Source organism: Fusarium fujikuroi, chromosome FFUJ_chr09 (genome assembly GCF_900079805.1).
Source record: "Fusarium fujikuroi IMI 58289 draft genome, chromosome FFUJ_chr09".
In the NCBI taxonomy this organism is placed as follows: domain Eukaryota; kingdom Fungi; phylum Ascomycota; class Sordariomycetes; order Hypocreales; family Nectriaceae; genus Fusarium; species Fusarium fujikuroi.
In genome coordinates, this window is record NC_036630.1 from 2,730,833 (window position 1) to 2,750,347 (window position 19,515).

The window sequence follows — 19,515 nt, forward strand, 5'->3', positions numbered from 1 at the left end:
TACATCGGGACTACATTGCCATCTTCATGTCCTTGTTTTTTTATTATGAATTTACCAACAGGGCATTTGTAACTGAACCCCGACAATGTCACAAGTCTCTCATGGCTACAAGCCAGCACGCAATAACAACACGGAACTTGAGCTTCATCAGGGAACAACTGCTGAGCCAAAAGGGGTACCACAGAGGCAAGGTGATGCAGTAAGCGCAGGGCCTCAACAAGCTAAAAGCTACGGCAATCAGCCATTTACCTCCCACTCCGTCACCTCAGGGCTTCCACGTTCTTTATTCAATCAGCTTGGTCACGTGCCAGCCCAGCGCATTGCGCCTGCGAGCCCAAATATACAATTGCATACTGCTAGGGCGTCTTTGGTACAAGAAATTGGACCGGAAGACGGTGCTGCAACTCTCCCTCAGCTTCATGACGGCCAGAATCATATCGCTGAAAATGAGCGCCTATCCAAACTGGTAGATCGCATGCTTCTCGCCAAGATCAGAGACCTGATGATGGACGCTATAAAAGGTATCGACAAAAGCGTCACGGATATTTGGACGAGTCCATTGTGGCCCGTCCCGTTCCGGTTCCATTTCGGACCTGATCCCGACGATATGGTGGAATTGAGTCAGTGTAGCCTCAGAGAGAGTACAAAGGCCACCCTCATTGAACAAGCATTTCGCGATGCCTGGCCGAAAAACGGCGATTGGTTAAAAGCACTTGTCGTTGAGAGTGACGGCCACGGCCCCGCCGTTCTAGTTCCTTGGTCATCGGTTGGGATGGCGTACCAAGATGACCTAAAGTTCGAATATGACCATAGGGTAATATCTTCACGCCCACCTGCAGATCTCTAACCGAGGGCTTACAATCACCCTACAGACTGTCACCTTCGCTTATGAGGGGCTTTGGCATAGTTGGTGCTATGCCGCCAGAGGTACTCGAGAGCAACGGGAACAAATGGTAAGTTTATGCAACTAGCGGTCTGGTATATTGATTGATAAGGTGAGCATCGGCTGAACATATGTGATGTCAGATACCCGCTTCACGACATCGGCCTAGGGGGAAAATAATGTAAGTAGAAAAATTGCTAACCTTTGCGTGATACTTTAGCGGTCCTGTAGTTAATGTTTTGCCAGCTATTGTGGATCGAACGGACAACCGAAGGGAGACCAGCACCATGATTTAGACGTTCTTGCTTGGGCGTTGAGCTACGACGAGCCTTTCAGCAAACCATGTCACGATAAGAACCCCTTTCGAATAGGATACTCGGCAACCTTCTTCAACACCAACTTCCGAGGAGGGGTATGTCAGGAATACCACCCTATACAATATGGTTTTCATTGGCAAATCCGCTATTTTAGGCCTATCGAGGGATATACTTGCCGTGAAGGAAAATGTGTGTTGAGCAAGCGACAATATACGACTATACGGCACGACTCTGAGGAGATTTGCCTGGGGGAGAGACGAGCACGCGTAAGTTTTCACGTGCTAAAAGGAAACTCAGGCCTCTTCACTATACTGTCCCTGTGTGATGATTGGATGCCTGTACGCAAAAGGCACTTTCAAAGCATCCGTAATGTCATGGAAGATTGGGAACGTTATGGCTTCAAAGTAAGGGAAGGGGCTGTCCCTATTACCCATTATCTCTTCGAGATATGTAGGGTATTGGAATACTGTATGGACGCTTGGGGCGAAGCACTCGAAGCCATAGACAGGCTTGCTCATGTTAACGTAAGTCGCCATTCTCTATTCGCCTCGTGTCGATGAGAAACTATGTTAAAATTCTTCATTAGTTGGAAGACCTTAATGGTCGGTCACGAGTAGAGTACCTCATGTTTGATCAGTCTTTCGACCGATCTAAGGACTACTTTGTGGCTCTTCAGCTGCTGAGGATAGTCGACGAGTGGCTGGATGAAATTGTTCCTAGTCTCAAGGAGCTGCGAATGAAGCCAGGTCTAACTCATACTGAAGCAGAAGAGAATCTAGATGCCGCCATCAGATTCATGACTGGACGCGCTGGTGCTGTTCAAAATCGAGTCCGAAGGAAGGTTGAACAGATCAACAGCTTACGGGACGGGGTTTGTAACTCTTAACGTGCCTATGGGAAGACTCTACTGATCCATGTCAAACAGTTATTCAGCGCTACTTCTCTTCGGGAATCAACTAAAGCTATGGCATTAAACCAAGCAATCTACGTCTTCACTGTTGTGACGGTTCTCTTCACGCCAGTGAGCTTCCTCGCGGTAGGTGACACACGCCATAAGCTGTCCGCATAACAGCTAACGAAGCAAGACGTTTTGGGCATTGCCATTCCTGAACAACCCAAAAGAAGGCAGCGGTGTTGTGTCAGAGCCTTCGGCGTTTCGTAATAGCTTCATTGTTATGCCTCTCCTCACCTACGCCCTGGTCATCGGCGTCGCGTGGGCCGTGGGAAAACGCAACAGTGGCCGCGCACTATTGGACCTGCTCAGAGAATATTGGGGGAAATCGTGGTCGCTCATGAGATCTGCATGGACCTCGCGTCCACAATTGCCTTGGAGATATAGGGGTAGTTCTCCTTACCCTGAGGCCTGATATGAGTTCGGTAGGCATAAAGTCAACGATGGATTGAGATGTAGTATTGCTGTCATATAGTTTAATGCCAAATTGTATCGTTATCTTGATCTACCTGTTTTCGAGCGGGAGCGCGACTCACTATTTCATGCACCCCACCTTATCTAAATAGCGAAAACCCACGTTCCTCGTGATCAAACTCCCCAGTGACTTCAGCAATGTTGAATTGAGAAACCTGGAACGTCGACGAAAGCGACAGAAGACTCATCGGCTTGTTATCCGACATGATGTTCGAGACTTTGTCTGGAATTCGCAGGACGTGTAGAGAAGGGAAATTCACAGTACCGCTAGACTGGTGTTGATCTTGGAGCTTTCTGTAAGCCTCTTTGAGAGCTCGTTCCTGGCCATCCTTCTCACCGATCACATACACCAAAGCTCCTTGGATTTGTTGCGCCAGGTGAATATTTGGCTGCAGCTGACTGTGATCAACGGTCTTGGTGTTCTTGGCCTCGACGATATAAGTAGTTCCATCTTCGTTGTAGACCATGTCTAGCTCTCGGTACTTGTTGCCCTGCAAAGGAACAGTGATCATTTGCGAGCTGCCATTCAGACCCTCTCGCTTCTCCGAATCAGTGAGGGGTCTGGAGATCTGGCTACCATGCATGATCTTATAATCTTGGACGAGCTTGTATGCCGTGAATATCTCATGGTACAAGCCTCTGTCAAGCTTGCCGCCCGCGCGAGATGAAAGGCCTGCGTTGAAGATGTCGATCATGACATTGATACAAGCCCGTGGATCCTCTTCAGTTGGAGGAACGCTGGGATAGACGATGACTGAATTATGGCTCGACATGCTGATGAAAAGATGATGGGAGGGCTCTGACTTGAGGCTGAAATGAGGGGCATTTAGTCCTTATATGGATTCGTGCAGAAACCTGGATGCATGTAAGACCAATCATATCAGCGTTGCACTTTGAAAATGTAGATTGCTGCCTGATGAGACAACTAGATGCTTCAATAGTGAGATCCATGTGTTATTTGCAGTTGAGACTTGCGGGTGAGAATTTAAATCCGCAGAGTGAACTTAGAGGCTTAGAACAGTGAGCTTATAGTCAACACATAGAACGTCTTGGATATAGCAATCGCTATTGGTGGTTTGTCTTATAAGTAATAATATTATTCAAAGGCTACCTGCTCCGCGTCATAAATAATTAAATTCAGGTATAAGCCACAGCCCAGTATCTGCACTAAAGTCAAATGCCTCCAGTCCGGTCATAGGTCTGATAGAGTTCTCAGCCATATCCCTTTGACTAGGTCCTCCCTGAAGATGGGCTATAGGACCACTTTGAGGACCATGCCCATCACTCTGCTCCACCGCCCTATGTGAAACTTGCGAGGTAGCCGATTGCGAGTATGAGTCTGTTTGAGATAGCGACTCTTGGCATGCGGCGAGGTAACGCATCTTGATCGCTTCCCAGCCCACGAGGGCGTCGCCATACCAGTTACGCAGGTGCTCCGACGAACCCATCCCCAACGAGAGTTCCTTCACTCGGAGTGTGATAGCCTCGATATATGCATCGAGCTTTATGACAGAGCGGGCGGATTCAATGCTCCATCCTTGCGTCTGTGTCGATAGAGATATTGAAGCTGTAAGAAGGATTGAGTAACTCAAAAGAGCCCAATGTGTGGATGGTAGGCTGGGGATGCTTTCCGGAGGAATGGCTAGGAATGTGTCGAAATAGCCCTTTGTGCTTGTGAGCGCGTCCATAAGAATGCGGATCCGAGCCATGGAGAAATCAGTACTTCGTGCCATCCCTGACAAACACAATTCCCGGACGAAAGCTTCTAAAAGCCAGGGCCAGATTTGCTGGCAGGCTGACGGGTGGTTAGTTGAACTTTCACTGCAGAGCACGTCTTCAATATTGTACTCACGATCTTGGGCAAGTGAGGATGGGAGGCGGAGTTGCCAGTCCTGCACTTTGACGGAGAATGCATTTAGGTATACCTGTATCTGCTGCTCACCCATGAACTGAGTCTGCTGGATGTCGGTGTAGTTGAAGAAGGTATATGCCTTCTCGGCCTCGCGAGCAACCTCAAGATGGAAAACAAGGTCTAGATCTGACGGGGTTTCCTTTGCGGCAGCAAGAGACTGGGCGCATGCGTATAGATAATCGTTATATATCAACGGACTCGACTTCCGTGTCATTATTGAATACCTTTGTATATAGGTCAGCAGTTTGAGCTCGGTAAGATTCTCCTACTAACCAGGTAGTCATTTGATAGCAGCCTAGGTAGGCTCGTCTAGCAACGGGATCCCAAAGTTCCGCATCAACTGCGGACAAGCCCTTAGGTCTTTCAACAAAGGCCTCGACATTTAACTGCTGATGTTTGTTTTTTCCGGGCCGCTGAGTAATACCAAACTCAACCGCCATCGATGCTGCGATGGACGCAAGACGGTAGGCTTGTTGTGTCTTTGGTGTTGTATGCAAGTGAATCCTAGATAAAACACATTTTAGTAAGCAGACGCAAAGGTATTTGCATGTTTGCTGACCAATTGAGGTACACCATCAATCCACTCAACAGGTCCATATCTCGGTCACCTTCTAGGACGAGTTTAGTACCAAGTGCCTTGAGAAATACTTGATTCAGATGATCCTGCTGGCCTCGTAGCTTCCAGGACGTCGTGGTAAGGATCGCCAAGAGGAGCATGGGGCTTGCCTGTTGGAGGGCGAGTGACGTTACGCCCTCTGGTATGATCACGTAAGGGAACCTCGGAGCAAAGGTTTCACGATTTTCTGCGACTAAAAGGTCCGCCTGCTGTACGGACATAATATCGTGGATCACGTTGTCAACAGTAGATTGCTCAAAACTTGGTGATGGAGCCCCGGAGGATGGAGGTGCTTCCGAATCAGCGAGGACAGACGCAAGCGAGCTGGGGTCGTTGCCGGGGAGTAAGGACATAACCCTCCCAACTTCCCGCTCCAGCCGCTCAAGTCTTGACTCATAGACTAAAGGGGAGAAGAGTCAGATAAAGACTGTCTTGATCTCGAGGCAGAGTGAGCGAAGTCTGCTGACCTTTCTTCCTGCGCCGCCGAGGACGTGATTCAGGGATTACACATTCCAGTTTTCTCTCTAGGCACCTTTATTAAGATGACAGTCAGCACTAGCAATGGACGTACCGATGGCATGTATTATGGAACAGGTCGTGACAGTGTTATCACACTTACCTTTGACAAGTCCATGGCGGGCCATTGCTCATGAGGCATCGCAGCTTCTTCGCTTTACAGCTTGCGCATGCACGTGTTGAATGTGGAACCTGCGGTTCCCCGGACATTTCGATATCAAAGAGGATTATGGGACGCGTATGGCCTTCAGTCTCGGCAGTATTTCTTCTTGGCACGGATGTGTTCTCTGACAGCGAGAAATTGATTGACTCTTTGGTTGAGAGTAAAACCAAGGGTAGCTTCGGCTTGATCGCGTTTCGGAGCTTCCGGGTGCAAATGCTAGGTCCGTCGATCCACATTTGACAGAAGGGATCGACGCTCTGATACGTCAGGTTTTGTAGCGTCGGAGCGTCGGAGGTTATCCAACAGCCAACGTTAATAAACACCCGAGGTCTCAGGAATTCCCTTTACCTAGGTACCTTAGTCAACAGAGTGCCATGCAACAACGAAGCATAAGATAAAGTCCAGAGTCCAAAAGATTCGCGACTGTCGAGTCTATTACGTCTAGGTAAGAAAGGATTCTATGTTCTATATACAAAGTTATGTGTCACTTTCCAGCCATTAGGATTCTGTGGCTGGGCTGTACAGGCAAGTGGCACGCCCGGTTCATTCCTAATGAAGCCAGTCCAGTTAATGCCCTGGCTTATTTTCGAGGTCTTGTAGATGAACCAGCCTACCCTTGAACAAGTATGTGTTTCTTGGCAGACTACTCCCCCGAGTATGCATATTTCGAGTGCTTGCGAATGGCGGCCCCGTATTTATAAAAGACGATGGGAATGAAGCAGCAAGCTAAAGCAAGGAAGCCAAGTAAAGATGATGCCCAACGGGGATTGAGATTGTGGTACCTATTCGCGCAATCAGTGCCTAGTCGGAAGGGCAATATGGCGGCTATGGATTTACATCTGCGTAGTGAAAAGAACAGTCGATCCACCCCAAATTGAGCGAACAAGTGTCTTGGCCGCGAGCGCCGAGGCGGCCGTGTGCTGATATGCATCTACGATATAGTTGTTGAATGAATTGTAGAGAAAGACGAATCCGATGCCGATTGGAAGACCGGCGAGGCATGGCCCGACCCACGTTAGGTTATCGTACGAAGTCCAGGCAAACTACAAGTAAGAGTGTGTCAGCCTGACCTGAAGCACAAAAGGACATACAGCAGGGTGAGAGTGGGTACAAACTCACGATAAAGACACCGATTGGGATTAGCCAGCAACCCCAGATCATCGGAATCAAGCGGAGCTCAGGCGGTGGATGACCGGTGTGCTGCGACCGAAGTTTGTTGTAATGAGCGTTTACAAACGGTGCCCCGACGAGGCCGACGACGATGCCTCCTGATATGGGAATAAACATGAGCCCCGCAATTCCAGGCGAGTAGCCTTTGCCCTCTTCAAAGACGATCGGATACCTAGAGTTTATCAGCAATGCTAGACAGGGATATCGAAAGGACAAACATACGCCACGAAGAACATGTAGAGAAGGCCATACAGTATAGCTGCATAGATGGCGAACAACGTGACAATCGGCTCGATCACTAACAACCTAAGAGGCCGGGCGAGATAAATCTGCGCAATTTCCCCAAACGTGTGCTGAGCAAGTTCGTGTTCCGCAACATAACTATCGTCTCCAGTCTGCTTCCGCAGCTTCTTGGCTGTCTTTTCGAGTATGACAGGGGCATATGTTTCGGGGACAAGGACGACGAGACACACAAACAGGAAACCGCAGAGAATGAGTTGTAGCCAGTACAGCCAGCGCCATCCTTTGTTCTCGTACACAAAGCCGCCAATCATCGGGCCTAGAAATGGGTCAGCTTTGAACAGGAACCGTGGGCGCTGTCTATTTATACCCATGATCGGTCCCAGGAAAGGGGCAGCACTGAACGCTGTCATCGGAATTCCGCGTTCTTCAGGTCGCCACATGTCTGCAAGACTACCGCCAATCTAACGGTGCAACCCATCAGAGTTATTCAGCAAGATGCAGTTCTTGGTAAAGACTCACAGTTGCAACGGGCACGCTCATAGCAATGCCATCAATGGCCCGGCACACCAGCAACGTCTCGATATTCTGAGCCACGGCACACGGAACTATGAAAATAACCGCAACACCAAAGGTCAGTACATAAATGATGCGTCTCCCGCAAAGTTCTGACAAGGGACTAAAGACAAGAGCTGTTTTTTCTGTCAGTAATTTTGCCATGAGGGATGTGGTTATAAGGGCAGACCTACGCCCAATGCCAAAACCGTACACAAAGAGAGTGATTGTCAGTAAAGCAACTTCGCTCGACGTATCGAAGCGCTCAACAACGCCAGCGATGCCTGGAGTTATAACTGCCGAGGCAAACGCTACCGCGAAGCATACCCAGCTCAAAGTGAGAGTGACGGTCCACTTTCGCGCCTTGGACCAGTTCTTGGGATTGGTAGGATCGTTGGTGCTGAAGCATACTATCTTGCAGGTTTTAGCTTCGCCTTGTCTGGTTGTTACTGATCTCGTCTCGTAGTGGCCGTGCTGCGATTCCACGTTATGATTGACTGTACGGGTTGCCCCATCGGCGATAGTGTCGGATGAGGTGTTGTCGGCTTGGTAACCAGGACGGAGTATCTCGCCGGGCTCCCTATGGTGAATGTCAGCAGACGTAAGCAAAGTGCAGGATCAGTGCGAAATTGGATTACAAATCACTAGGAAAGTCGACTTTTTCATCTGCTATGTTGGCAGACGACTCGTTGAAGGAAGGCTCAGGAGGGGCAGCCATTATATGCGGTTTTTGGAGAGCTATTAGAAAGGAAGAAGTTATGTTAGATGACTGGGATGGAATTATGGGAGATTGAGAAGCTGAGAACCCTCCGTACTTATACCACTCTATCTTTGGGTCAACACTTGAGCCGTAGTTTAGCATCCATTTTGATGTCGGAAGGGCCGAGGCGCCGAAGGTCCGAAAGTGCTGATATCGGCGATAGTTAAATACATCGCTTAATGCCATAGCTTTTAGTGTAACTGCAGATCTATTTTTATAGTTAGGACTTACAGTTAAGAGGTTAAATTCATATTAACGTCCCCCACCTAAAGACCGGCCACCCCTATAGACTGGCTACCTTATTCTTAACCTAGCCACCTAATTTATATATACTTTAAATAGTTATAACTCTATTAATTTAATTCTAATTAATTTTAAACTAATATTAATTAATTTAGAATGCCTTTTTTTACTAAAAAAGATATAAATGCTATACTTTAGATAGTTACAGATAGTATATTAGTAAATAAAGTAGCTAAAGCTTATAGTATTAACTGTTTTATACTTTAAGGTCAGATTAAAGGAAGTATAATACTAAAAGAAGCCTAAAAACCTTACTAAAAGCTCTTTAATACTTAAGAAAAAAGTCTTTAAGACTAGATTGTTATTTAAGCTAATTTAGGATACCCTATATTATATTAGTAAGTTAGAGAGTTTGCCAGTAAGATTGCTATCTATAATAGCTTTCTAAAAGGTATTAAAAAGAACTAATTATAGGGCTTTTTAGAATAAAATCCTAATATTAAGATATTAAAAGGTAAGAAAATTAACTCTAATTAATATTATAGAGCTTCTTTTGAATTAATAAAGGCATTCTTTATGCTCTTTATAATGCTAGTAATATATCTAATTAAGTAGGGGAATAGATATAACATTAATAAAGTTAAAATAATAAAAGGAATAGAAATAAATAGTCTATTCTTTAGTTATTAGTTAAAGAAGTTAGTACTTATTTATTAGCCTGGTTTTTATGCCTAAATTATAATTCTTAAGTATATTTTAATAACTAGAAAGGTCTTAAGACCTATAGTTATTTTTAAGGGGAAAACAGTTTAATAATAATATTTCTTTAAGAATTTAGACTTCCTAAAAGACTAAGAATTTATATATAGTAATAAGGGCTAGATAAATAATAAATTAGTATTAGTTTAGTTAAAAAAAGTCTTTATTTTATTAATATAGCCTAAAAAGAAGAATAAACCTTAATTTCTTATTCTTAATAGCTATAGAAGTTATATTATAAAAGATTTTCTTTAGGAATGTTATAATAATAATATATATCTATTATTTCTTTTTACTTATACTTTTTATATCTTTTAGCTACTAGATATTACAGTTTTTAGTTCTTTAAAGAGGGCATATTATTATCTTCTTTTAGATCTTATTTCTATCTTTAATAACAGTTATATCAATAAGATTATATTTCTATATACTTATAATAAGGCTTAAAGAGAAGCTATTATAAAGTCTAATGTAATTACTGGCTTTAAAGCTACTAGACTGTAGCCTATAAATCTAGTAAAGGTCCTAATAAACCTAATAGTTATAGAGATACCTTCTTCTACTATTATAGTAAATTTACCAGTAAAAGAGCAGAATTTAAGTCTCTTAAAGACTTTTTATTTATCTATATAGCTTTAGTAAGCTCTAGGCTAAGTCTTAGCTTTTATAATATAAGATCTAACTATTAGGCTGCTTTTTAGGAAGATTAGCAGTTAATTAGACTGTTATAATTTTAATATTAAGTAATAAAATAGAGAAATAAGTATTCTATAGTAAGAAAATAAAGAAAATTAATTAAAATGGCATAAAAAGTTATTTATAACCTAAATATAGAGTTTATAAAGATTCTAGTAATAAAGAAAGCTTATAAATAGATATAGAAAACTTTATAATTAGAAAGAATAGTAAATAAGGTTAAGAAATTAAAACTTAAGGATCTTTATATTAATTTCTATATAAATATTTACTGACTAAAGTTTTATTTAATATAAAAAATATAGTATTATAATAATTTATTAATTAATTATAATATTGGGTTTTTAGTGTTTTGGCTAAAGTGGCCAGTCTGTGGGGGTGGCCGGTCTTTGGGTGGGGGACGTTAAGCTCTCTTTACTAATTTAAGCTTTTAATTATAACTTAAGTCTCAATCATAAATAATATCCACAATGGGGTTGGCCTAGACGTACAAATTTCAACACCCATCGACTCCAGAGACCAAGATCATGATGTTGGATAATGCCTTTTGATGGTAGAAACTTAAAATTCAACAAACGAACCAAGTCAATTTCTTTGTATTTGCCTCTGATGATACTCCCTTGTGACAGTCATTCGTTTTAAATATCTTATTTAGTATGTCAACGAATGGCGTCTCAAGAGGCGTGAGCTTATCAAACTGTAAACAATGCTCAAGAGCGCCGCTGTCGCCTAATCACCGACAGGGATATCATGAATAACGCCCAACCTGAGATTGCTGGAAGTATAAACAATAGAGTGACCGAAAATATTTCGCAATCGCGGATTTTGTCATGCCACGAACTTGGTAGTCGAAAATGGGTTGGTTGATGTGCCAGCAGTGCTTGTGCAATTTCACGAATGTGCGGTAGAAGACTTTGCCTGTTTTCCGATGTCGCCAGCGTTTCTAAAAGGCGTTCAAATTGCTGTTGCCCGACCCTGTGAAACACGAAACTTGCTACTGGTAGCCCAAGAGCTCCCCCGAGGGATCGTGAGGTGTATAGCAGGGACGTTGCTGAAGCCTGTATGCTTACGTCGGTGGAATCAAGCATCCTCACTAGACTGGCAGTAGCTAGGCCACCAAATCCAAACCCCCATAAGAATATGAAGACTAATTGGGATGTCAGAGCATAGGTTCCGTGTGGAGTCAATGGTACCCCGAGAGTCCCGAGAAAAGCAACCGCCGAGGAGGCTAGCAACAAATGTGCCGTGTTGAATCTGGATGTAAGGGACCCAGCAAAGAAAGAGCCTGCCGCTGCGCCCACGCTCAGGGGAACTAGACACCAGCCAATAACTTCCATCTTGGTATGCTCTTGAAGCGAAATAAAATATGGCAAGTAGAACTCAGAAATTGTAAAACCGAACTGTGATAGGAATGTGATGAGGCAGCTGTATCCAACACTTGGTGATTGAGTCAGGAGCGGGAGTGGTAAAAGGGCATCTTGTGTCATGAAGACGCTGTGGTACAAGAAGATGGCAAGCATAATGAAAGAAATCACAAATCCAAATGAAACCAGCCTTAGATCCAAGTTCGAGCTGCAAAGCTCTAACTGCTCGCTCGATGCCAATAATGACCCTAATCCTAAGCATAATAGGATAGTGCCCACCGCGTCAACCTTTCTTCTGGGCGAGTTGAGCTTAGGAATCAATAGGACATCCTCGTTACCAGTGGCTGTCGACTCCCCTGCGGCGGATGCAGTGGTAGTGATCTGATTAGGCCTCCTGACTGGTTCTGGTAGGAGTGTCGCCCCGAGCATAATAAGAAACGCAGGCACAGAAAGGCTCACGAATGCAACTCGCCATGACCAGCGATGTGCCACGAGTCCCCCAAAAAGACCTCCAGATCCATGGCCGAATACTTCCAACTAGCAGACATGCCCTGCGTGTGTAGATATCAGAAAACTGACCACACAGAGGTTGGACAAGAGCGGTCGCGATGAGATAGCTAGCACCTAGCCACGATACAACTGACGGTGACTCTAGGTCACTCATGATCGTATCCGTCAAGGTTGTCACAATAGTGCTATCTGGAATCATGAATTCGTTAGAAGCCAACCTCTTCCGCATGAATGGCGATTGACCACAGTTCACTGACCAAGAGCACTAACTAGACTTGCTAGGAAGAGAATGCTTAATATGAAAATTGTCCGTGGTGTCTTCGACCATTTCGGCATTTGAGCTGGATTCCCGGAAATGGGACCGCATTCAGCGTCTGCGATGAAAGGCGTTGCGACGGTTTCCATTGTGTATACGGTCAATGTGACCAAAGTGAGCGATGGTGTATGATTGAAGCTGGGAGGTGGTAAGCCTTTGAGCAAAGCATAAAATGGGAAAATATCTATTTAGTGCTCAGCTCAGGCTACAGAAATTGTGATCTAGAATGGTTACGTATACTCGCATATCTAAGAGGCCCCAAAGAGTAACAAAGCAGCATGCATTTGATAACCAGTTGATGAGGTTGTTACCACTTGACACACCTTTGCGTGCTTTGCGATCGCGTGCATACTTGTGGCTGACCATCTCAGACTTCCCGACTTTCTGCATACTGAAGTCAGCTTGACGTTACTTCGGCCTTGGGTAGGGCGTGGGTCCATAAGAATCGCATCCAACGACCTGTGAGCCATAGATACCGCACTGAGACATGTCTTGTGAGGCCGTCAACACACTGCATCTGCGGGGCATTCCCCGTAAAGGAGCGAGTGCGTGGGGACATGCGTGAGTAGGTGCATGTATCGACACCCATTGACTAGATCGAAATATTCTTCCTACTCATGGCCCGTAGGATGGCAAATTCCTGGCACATTGGCAACCACTATAAATGCATTATGAAGTCATTTCGATGTCAAATAATGATGCAGAACCATACGGCCGAATTAACGGCATCCATCAACACCATCATAGTCGTTTGCCAGGTTACGTGCACGCTGCGAACTCGCAGCCAGACCTCAAGACATCCAAAATTTATCAAGTTTTATATTCCAATGACGTGTTTTAGTACCCATGTATTCTTTGTCGGGCACTGGGGAGCACTCTTAGATTAGGTCGTTCATTGAACAAATACTATAAAACATGGAGAATACCAATTGAAAAAACAACTCATAGTACCTTTTGTTGAATACCTCAAACATCCTTTTACCAGATACAAGAATAAGAAATATTACACCCTATTCTATCCCTCTACAATGTCTCAAGTCATCTCAATGCCAACCTTCACCGTGACCTCTGTCCATCAGACAGAACAAGTCCCAAGAGATGTTCGCGAGCGTATACTGTGCTCCGTTCAGTACAACGTGTTTGCATTCCCTGCTTCGCTTGTTGCAGTAGACTTCCTTTCGGACTCGGGTACTGCTGCGATGACCACGAACCAATGGTCTGCTATCATGCAAGGCGACGAGAGTTACGGCCGTAACTGTGGCTATTATTATTTTCTCGAGGCTGTGCGAGACATCTTTGAACGCGGGGAGCATCGCTTAATGCTTTCCAAGAGATGAGGCCAGATCTCAAAAGCAATACCGCCTTTGAACGGTACTTGGATTACCAAGAAGGTGGCTTTGTCAACGGCGGCCTCGCACAAATGACCCGCCCCAATTGTTTCCTCGTTCCTCAAGGCCGATGTGCCGAAAGCCTCTTGTTCCAGGCTACCGCTGATGCCTTTTCTCAACCGGATAGTCAGCAGCCTATTGTAATTAGCAATGGCTTTTTTGATACAACTTCGGCCAACGCATCAGCGGCTGGCTTTCGCCTCATGACATTCGCCCAAGAGGGCTGGATGCACTCGGAGCCTATTCAGGATTGGCAGAACAAGAATACCTTCAAAGGTAACCTGGACATTTCTGCTGCAGAAAGGTTCCTGTCAAACAGAGAGCCGCAGGACCGCGTGGCTCTTATCTTACTGACGATCACCAACAATTTTGCGGCAGGGCAGCCTGTGTCCATGGAAAATATCAGAGAAGCGTCGCGGCTGTCAAAGAAATTCAATATTCCTCTGATTTTTGACGCCTGCCGGTTCGCAGAGAATGCAATGTTCATTAAACGATACGAGAGGGGTTACAAAGATTCCCCAATTCCCGAAATCATACGGGAAATCTTTTCTGAGGCTGATGGTTTCACCATTTCGCTAAAGAAAGACGGCCTCGCCAACATGGGAGGTATTCTTTGCCTTCGTGACGGTGGCAAGTACACGACCAAGCACCCAGGCATTGGTACTGCCATCCGGGAACAGCAGATTCTCCGATATGGCAACGACAGTTATGGTGGTATGAGCGGGCGTGATCTTATGGCTGCCACTGTCGGGCTTTACGAAGGCACCAAGGAGAGTTACCTTTCGTCTCGTATCGACCAGGTGAACAGGTTTGCTGAAAAGCTTGTTGAAGCACAGCTGCCTGTCTTGTTGCCACCAGGCTCCGCTGTTTTCTTGGACATGGATGTCTTTTTCCAAGATTGCAATCGACAGTATGAGGAATTTGCGGCCTTGGGGTTTACTTTGGAGCTTCTGGGATCATACGGGGTACGGGCATTCGAGCTCGGCCCTTTTGCCTCAGAGTGGGATAATCTAGAGGATGAAGAGAAGGCCAAGGAATCGACTCCTAACCTTGTGCGATTCTCAATTCCGCGGAATGCCATGACAGACCAACACCTGGACTATACTGTTACTGCCGTCAAAGAACTGATGAAAAAGCGGCATACCATACAAGGTGTCCGGGTCACTCATGGTAAGAATCTGAGGTTGCGCCATTTTCAGGCCGCCTTCGAGCCCATTCCGATTAACTCAACATCTTGAGTAGACTTGAATTGATTTATTTGTGTCTCGCTTAATCTTATCTTACAATTAGTTGCGTGAGATAATTGGATAACAGTGGTGACATTTGGAAAACTAGTTGTGACATATTTCCTTCGGCAATGTGTCTACCTCAAGGCACCGTCTTTGCTAAATGAGACGTTGGACAGACCCAATCTGACCTGGAGGATATGGCATATTCCCATGCCTTAAAAAACCAGACAAGCCCCCTACTTTTGTTTCCAATATACCAAGGGGGAGCTATCCTTGCGAATGTGTCACTAGAAAGATTGACAATTGTAGATAATGCATCATAAGAACAGTCCAGGCTCTTACAAAGTCCCGCACTTGCCTTCACAAACCTTCTAACGTACAACGCAGTGGAAGGCCTCGATTATAAGATCCGCCTACCTGCAGAAAGATACAGAAATGATCGACCAAACATTAAGGTAGAGAGACTAGACCCTGGAGTAAGAGTCCGATTCCCCGAAAACCTCTTGCAACATGAATGCTCTTCTAGTAGTTGAAGTGAGGTATTTTCAAACAAACCTAGCGTCGAATTGCATTATTTCTATCATAGTCGACAGGGCGCTCTAGAATCTTGATCCATGATAAAGTCACCAATGTACAGTGAACACCTGTGAAATATGTGGCTCACTTTCAGTGGATGGTTATGGACATGCATGGTTTGAGACACGGCAGGAGACACGGCACGGCAAGCCACAAGCATCGCAGGTCTGCAAGAGTCTCACCGCTCAACCAACTTTTGACGTCATACAGGCTGAATTTCGTTCAGGAGCTGTATGGAAACTATGTGGTCTATCAAGTCTTGACATTTGTCAAAGGTCTTCCATACTCCATACAATCTTACCAAAAATGCCATATTGGCGGTGTTGGTTTCCAGAGCAATCGAGTGGCTTACAGAGGCAAGGCTTTACCCGGTGGATAGATTTGGAATGTCACTGTGACGATATCCACTAAAAGTATGTCGCAGAATTCAGCGCAGTGGTTACTGAGTTGATCTGGCCTGTTGACCTGTATGTAGTTTAGGTAGAAACCCATTGCCCTAGTTCATGTGCATCTTGATTAAAATCCCAGAACATTATAGTGCTTTAGTATTATTATCTTTCTATTTTACTTAGAATACCCCTATATAAGTAGGAATTTACCTAATAGAAGCTGCTATAGCTTATTAAGATACTTCTTTATTAACTATATCTAGCACTTAACTTACTATTATCTATGATATGGTTAACTCTTTATAATAATATGCCTACTAGCCATGTTAATCTCTTGATGCCTACCTTTCACTATACTACAAGTTCTTCTACTATTCATTATTTCAATTTCCTATCTGTAATACTGTCTCAATACTGAGTGTTATGGACCTAACTAAGTGCACTGAGAATTGACTAGTAAGCGCAAGTCATTTAGCTTGCATACCAGCTCTTTGTATACATCCTCGGGCTTTAATTGGCTTTCTGCTGCCTCACCCTTACATGAACCATTGATGCTGATCTTCATTGTCGTGCCAATCACTAACTTGTCACCCCGAGCCATCTCATTTCTGACGCATGCGACTCCTTTATAGATATCAGCTAAATCCTGTCATAGTATGGTAATTGATAACGAGACGAGCCTTACCATGCGCAGCACAATCCAACAAGACCTTAGGCCGTCCTCTCTTATTTTCCATCCCAGGTAAAGTTCCATAGGATCCGGGATGCTCATGCTCATTAGAGTTCAATTTGACAAACCCATAGCTATTCCCGCGTGATCTCGAAATAGCAATGAGTCCCTCTTGTGAAATGCCCAAATATTGATGGCCCGACGAAGCCGAATCAATGGCCTCAAGAGTCGGAAGGAGATCGTCGCTCTTATTGACGGAAAATGCGACTGGAAAAGGAAGTCCAGAGACGAGGGCTGTGTGGGATTGAGAGCTGGCAAGCTTCGAGTTGCTAATACCTAACGACAAAAGATCATCAAAATAGTTATGAGCAATGTTATCGTTAACATCACAAGCAATTGGTATTCCTGAGGATGAGGCTTTGTGAAAATGCTGACGCAAAACGTGTAGTGATTTGTTGATATTGCATGTAGTGACATCTTCAGTGGTGCTGTGTATACCCGTATTCGAGTGCGGAACTGCAAGATAGTCAAGTTCCGTGTAAAGCACAATCAAAAGATCTTTTGAAAATGCTGAACAAAGGGACTTCAACTCAGTGTAGTCTTGAGATAAGGGCAATGGGAATGAATCGGAGGTGGGTGTCAAGAGAACAATGAAGCGATCATCGTGGCCATCAAGAATAGCTTGAATCTGCTTTCGACCGTGTTGGACGGTAAGAGTGGCTGTCTCGGTCATTGGGATCTCGAATGCGAGAAGGGACGGAGGAGCTAGTGGGTCCTGCTTGTAAACTGGTAAGGTTAGCTCAGTTCCATGGAGATGAATTACTTGGTGATATCGATATCTAGAGTTGTAGGGCTACCGATGCTTCTATGTTGGATACTCTTTTTGCACTTACCCCGTTGGCTGTCAATAGAACTGCGTTCCATGATTGATCGAAATGGAAATATCGACAACTAGGTGAACCTTGAGATTCCTGCAAAGAATTCTTCACTAACAGCCACTGCACTGCAAAAGAAAATCTGTTCTTTTTTTTTTTAAAAAAAAAAAAAAACTAACACACAAGAAATGAAAGGAGTAAGCAGTTTCAGGTCGTCAAGCAGCCTAGTTATCTATCCACTTTAGCCTTCTTACTCCTTCTCGTCTTGTCTTCTTTGGCAAGCAATGACGCAATTATCTCTTTTCTCAAAGCGATAGTGCCATTGACCATGGTACCATTCTATGTTCCCTCTTGAAAGTCGTCACACATTGGCGTGTGTGCAACCTTAGGGCGAATTTTCCCACCATTAAAAGAGAAAAAGAGGTTGATCGACATCATATCTTGTTCCGAACCTCCGTCACTTTGCGGAGCTTACACCTTTGCATATGCGGCAGGGGAGGATGGCGTAGACCGGGAGGGGAAGTGAGGCATACACGCTTTGGAAAATCAAGGTAGACCAACCTGTATTCGACAATCCTTGATTATAGGTACTGGCAAGTGGTGGAGTACGGACATTACTGTGGTATTCTTTCGGTCCTTTACAGAGAGTGGCATCTAAGACACTTGTTACATGCAATGTTACCACACAGCTCGCTTCATGACGTATATGGCTGATGACGCTAAGTATTTGGGAAATATTTAACACCTGATTCAAGATCCTGTCTGAGAATACCTCCATCCTTAATTATTGGTTTCAAAACGAAGGGATTAAGGCGACAGGATGCCCCATATCGAAAGTAGTGATGAGTACGTTTTAGGCCGGGATATCTCTGGTTCTATAAGGTAAGCTCGCTTTCCTGGATGACAGTTAGGTCTTAGAGGCCGTACTGATTGCATGCAGACTTGATGCTCAGCATCTACTGTGGCGGCTACATACTGGGTACGCGTTGCACCCCGCAATCCCCAGAAGCAGTAAGATGAAAGTTGCTGAAGTCGGCACTGGCACAGGGTATGTGTCCTTGTAAGAATAAAGCACGTGTGTACTAATCCAGACTTACAGCATCTGGCTATTCGACCTAGCACAGGAGCTTCCGGATACTGTCTGCCTCCACGGGTACGATATCTCTGCCTCACAATTTCCTTCAAAAGAGCTATGGCCCCTCAACGTCAATCTGTGTGTAATGGACTCTTTACAGGATCCGCCAGATTCGTTATTGGAAAAGTACGATGTTGTACATTTGAGAATGTGGGCAAGCAACCTTAGAACCAAAGATGTTAAAACTCTTATCTGCAGCGTTTCAAAACTACTGAGTATGTTAAAATCCCAACCAGAATTGGCCACTTGAGTCGACGATAGCTAACGAATGGAAACACATAGAGCCCGGTGGATACATCCAATGGGAGGAGGCAAATCTCTTGGTCCAAGAAGTTCGAAGTTCGATCGGCGAAGAGTTTGAACGCAAGGCCAACAAGTTGTTCACAGCCGCAGGCATAGACTACAGGTAATTATCTCCGCTAACGATACTGTACGTACCATCTTGCTTATATATGCTACAGCTGGGTATCTAGTCTTGAAGCCTCGCTAGAATCCTGTGGTATGGTTTCTATTGAGCACTTGCAGCGTCGGTTCAAGCCAGGCTTGATCCAGATGTGTACCAACACCTACTTGATGGCATTGAAAGAGATCTTTGCTGGGATCAATCGTACTTCTTCTATCAGTAGCAGTTCAGAGATTGAGGCTTGTGATGTATTGTTAGACAAGCTTATATATTCTCGAACCGACGGATTGGTATACAATTGGGGGCCAGTCTCATCACTGGCACGCAAGCCTAGTGTAGAATGTTGAACTTCTCTAGCTCTTCTCCAATCAAGAAACTTATCTTAACAATGATATGGCAGATGT

General features: G+C 44.7%; 7 protein-coding genes; 3 read left to right on the top strand and 4 right to left on the bottom strand.

Moving 5' to 3' along the window:
* Positions 1 to 85: 85 nt before the first annotated feature.
* FFUJ_09270 (uncharacterized protein) lies at positions 86 to 2,567 on the top strand (the record flags this gene model as incomplete). XM_023568846.1 has 10 exons in its annotated part: positions 86 to 814; positions 840 to 953; positions 1,053 to 1,064; positions 1,255 to 1,295; positions 1,355 to 1,466; positions 1,498 to 1,604; positions 1,655 to 1,724; positions 1,787 to 2,071; positions 2,126 to 2,236; positions 2,286 to 2,567. The coding sequence occupies 10 exons, from the start codon at positions 86 to 88 to the stop codon at positions 2,565 to 2,567; spliced, it is 1,863 nt and encodes a 620-aa protein (XP_023436228.1).
* A 139-nt stretch (positions 2,568 to 2,706) lies between these two features.
* Positions 2,707 to 3,399, bottom strand: FFUJ_09269 (uncharacterized protein; the record flags this gene model as incomplete). The annotated part of the gene is made up of 1 exon (XM_023568847.1): positions 2,707 to 3,399. One exon carries the CDS (start codon positions 3,397 to 3,399, stop codon positions 2,707 to 2,709), a length of 693 nt encoding a protein of 230 aa, XP_023435981.1.
* A 348-nt stretch (positions 3,400 to 3,747) lies between these two features.
* On the bottom strand, positions 3,748 to 5,507 carry FFUJ_09268 (uncharacterized protein; the record flags this gene model as incomplete). XM_023568848.1 has 4 exons in its annotated part: positions 3,748 to 4,421; positions 4,479 to 4,762; positions 4,812 to 5,042; positions 5,098 to 5,507. The coding sequence occupies 4 exons, from the start codon at positions 5,505 to 5,507 to the stop codon at positions 3,748 to 3,750; spliced, it is 1,599 nt and encodes a 532-aa protein (XP_023435982.1).
* A 1,159-nt stretch (positions 5,508 to 6,666) lies between these two features.
* Positions 6,667 to 8,516, bottom strand: FFUJ_09267 (probable multidrug resistance protein; the record flags this gene model as incomplete). XM_023568849.1 has 7 exons in its annotated part: positions 6,667 to 6,876; positions 6,953 to 7,175; positions 7,226 to 7,562; positions 7,614 to 7,707; positions 7,766 to 7,935; positions 7,993 to 8,378; positions 8,437 to 8,516. The coding sequence occupies 7 exons, from the start codon at positions 8,514 to 8,516 to the stop codon at positions 6,667 to 6,669; spliced, it is 1,500 nt and encodes a 499-aa protein (XP_023435983.1).
* A 4,958-nt stretch (positions 8,517 to 13,474) lies between these two features.
* FFUJ_09266 (related to Tryptophanase) lies at positions 13,475 to 15,072 on the top strand (the record flags this gene model as incomplete). XM_023568850.1 has 2 exons in its annotated part: positions 13,475 to 13,697; positions 13,778 to 15,072. The coding sequence occupies 2 exons, from the start codon at positions 13,475 to 13,477 to the stop codon at positions 15,070 to 15,072; spliced, it is 1,518 nt and encodes a 505-aa protein (XP_023435984.1).
* A 1,389-nt stretch (positions 15,073 to 16,461) lies between these two features.
* Positions 16,462 to 17,622, bottom strand: FFUJ_09265 (probable 3-deoxy-D-arabino-heptulosonate 7-phosphate (DAHP) synthase isoenzyme; the record flags this gene model as incomplete). XM_023568852.1 has 4 exons in its annotated part: positions 16,462 to 16,470; positions 16,513 to 16,667; positions 16,714 to 17,484; positions 17,592 to 17,622. The coding sequence occupies 4 exons, from the start codon at positions 17,620 to 17,622 to the stop codon at positions 16,462 to 16,464; spliced, it is 966 nt and encodes a 321-aa protein (XP_023436229.1).
* A 771-nt stretch (positions 17,623 to 18,393) lies between these two features.
* FFUJ_09264 (related to methyltransferase) lies at positions 18,394 to 19,118 on the top strand (the record flags this gene model as incomplete). XM_023568853.1 has 4 exons in its annotated part: positions 18,394 to 18,455; positions 18,514 to 18,621; positions 18,673 to 18,923; positions 18,991 to 19,118. 4 exons carry the CDS (start codon positions 18,394 to 18,396, stop codon positions 19,116 to 19,118), a joined length of 549 nt encoding a protein of 182 aa, XP_023435985.1.
* Positions 19,119 to 19,515: the final 397 nt, after the last annotated feature.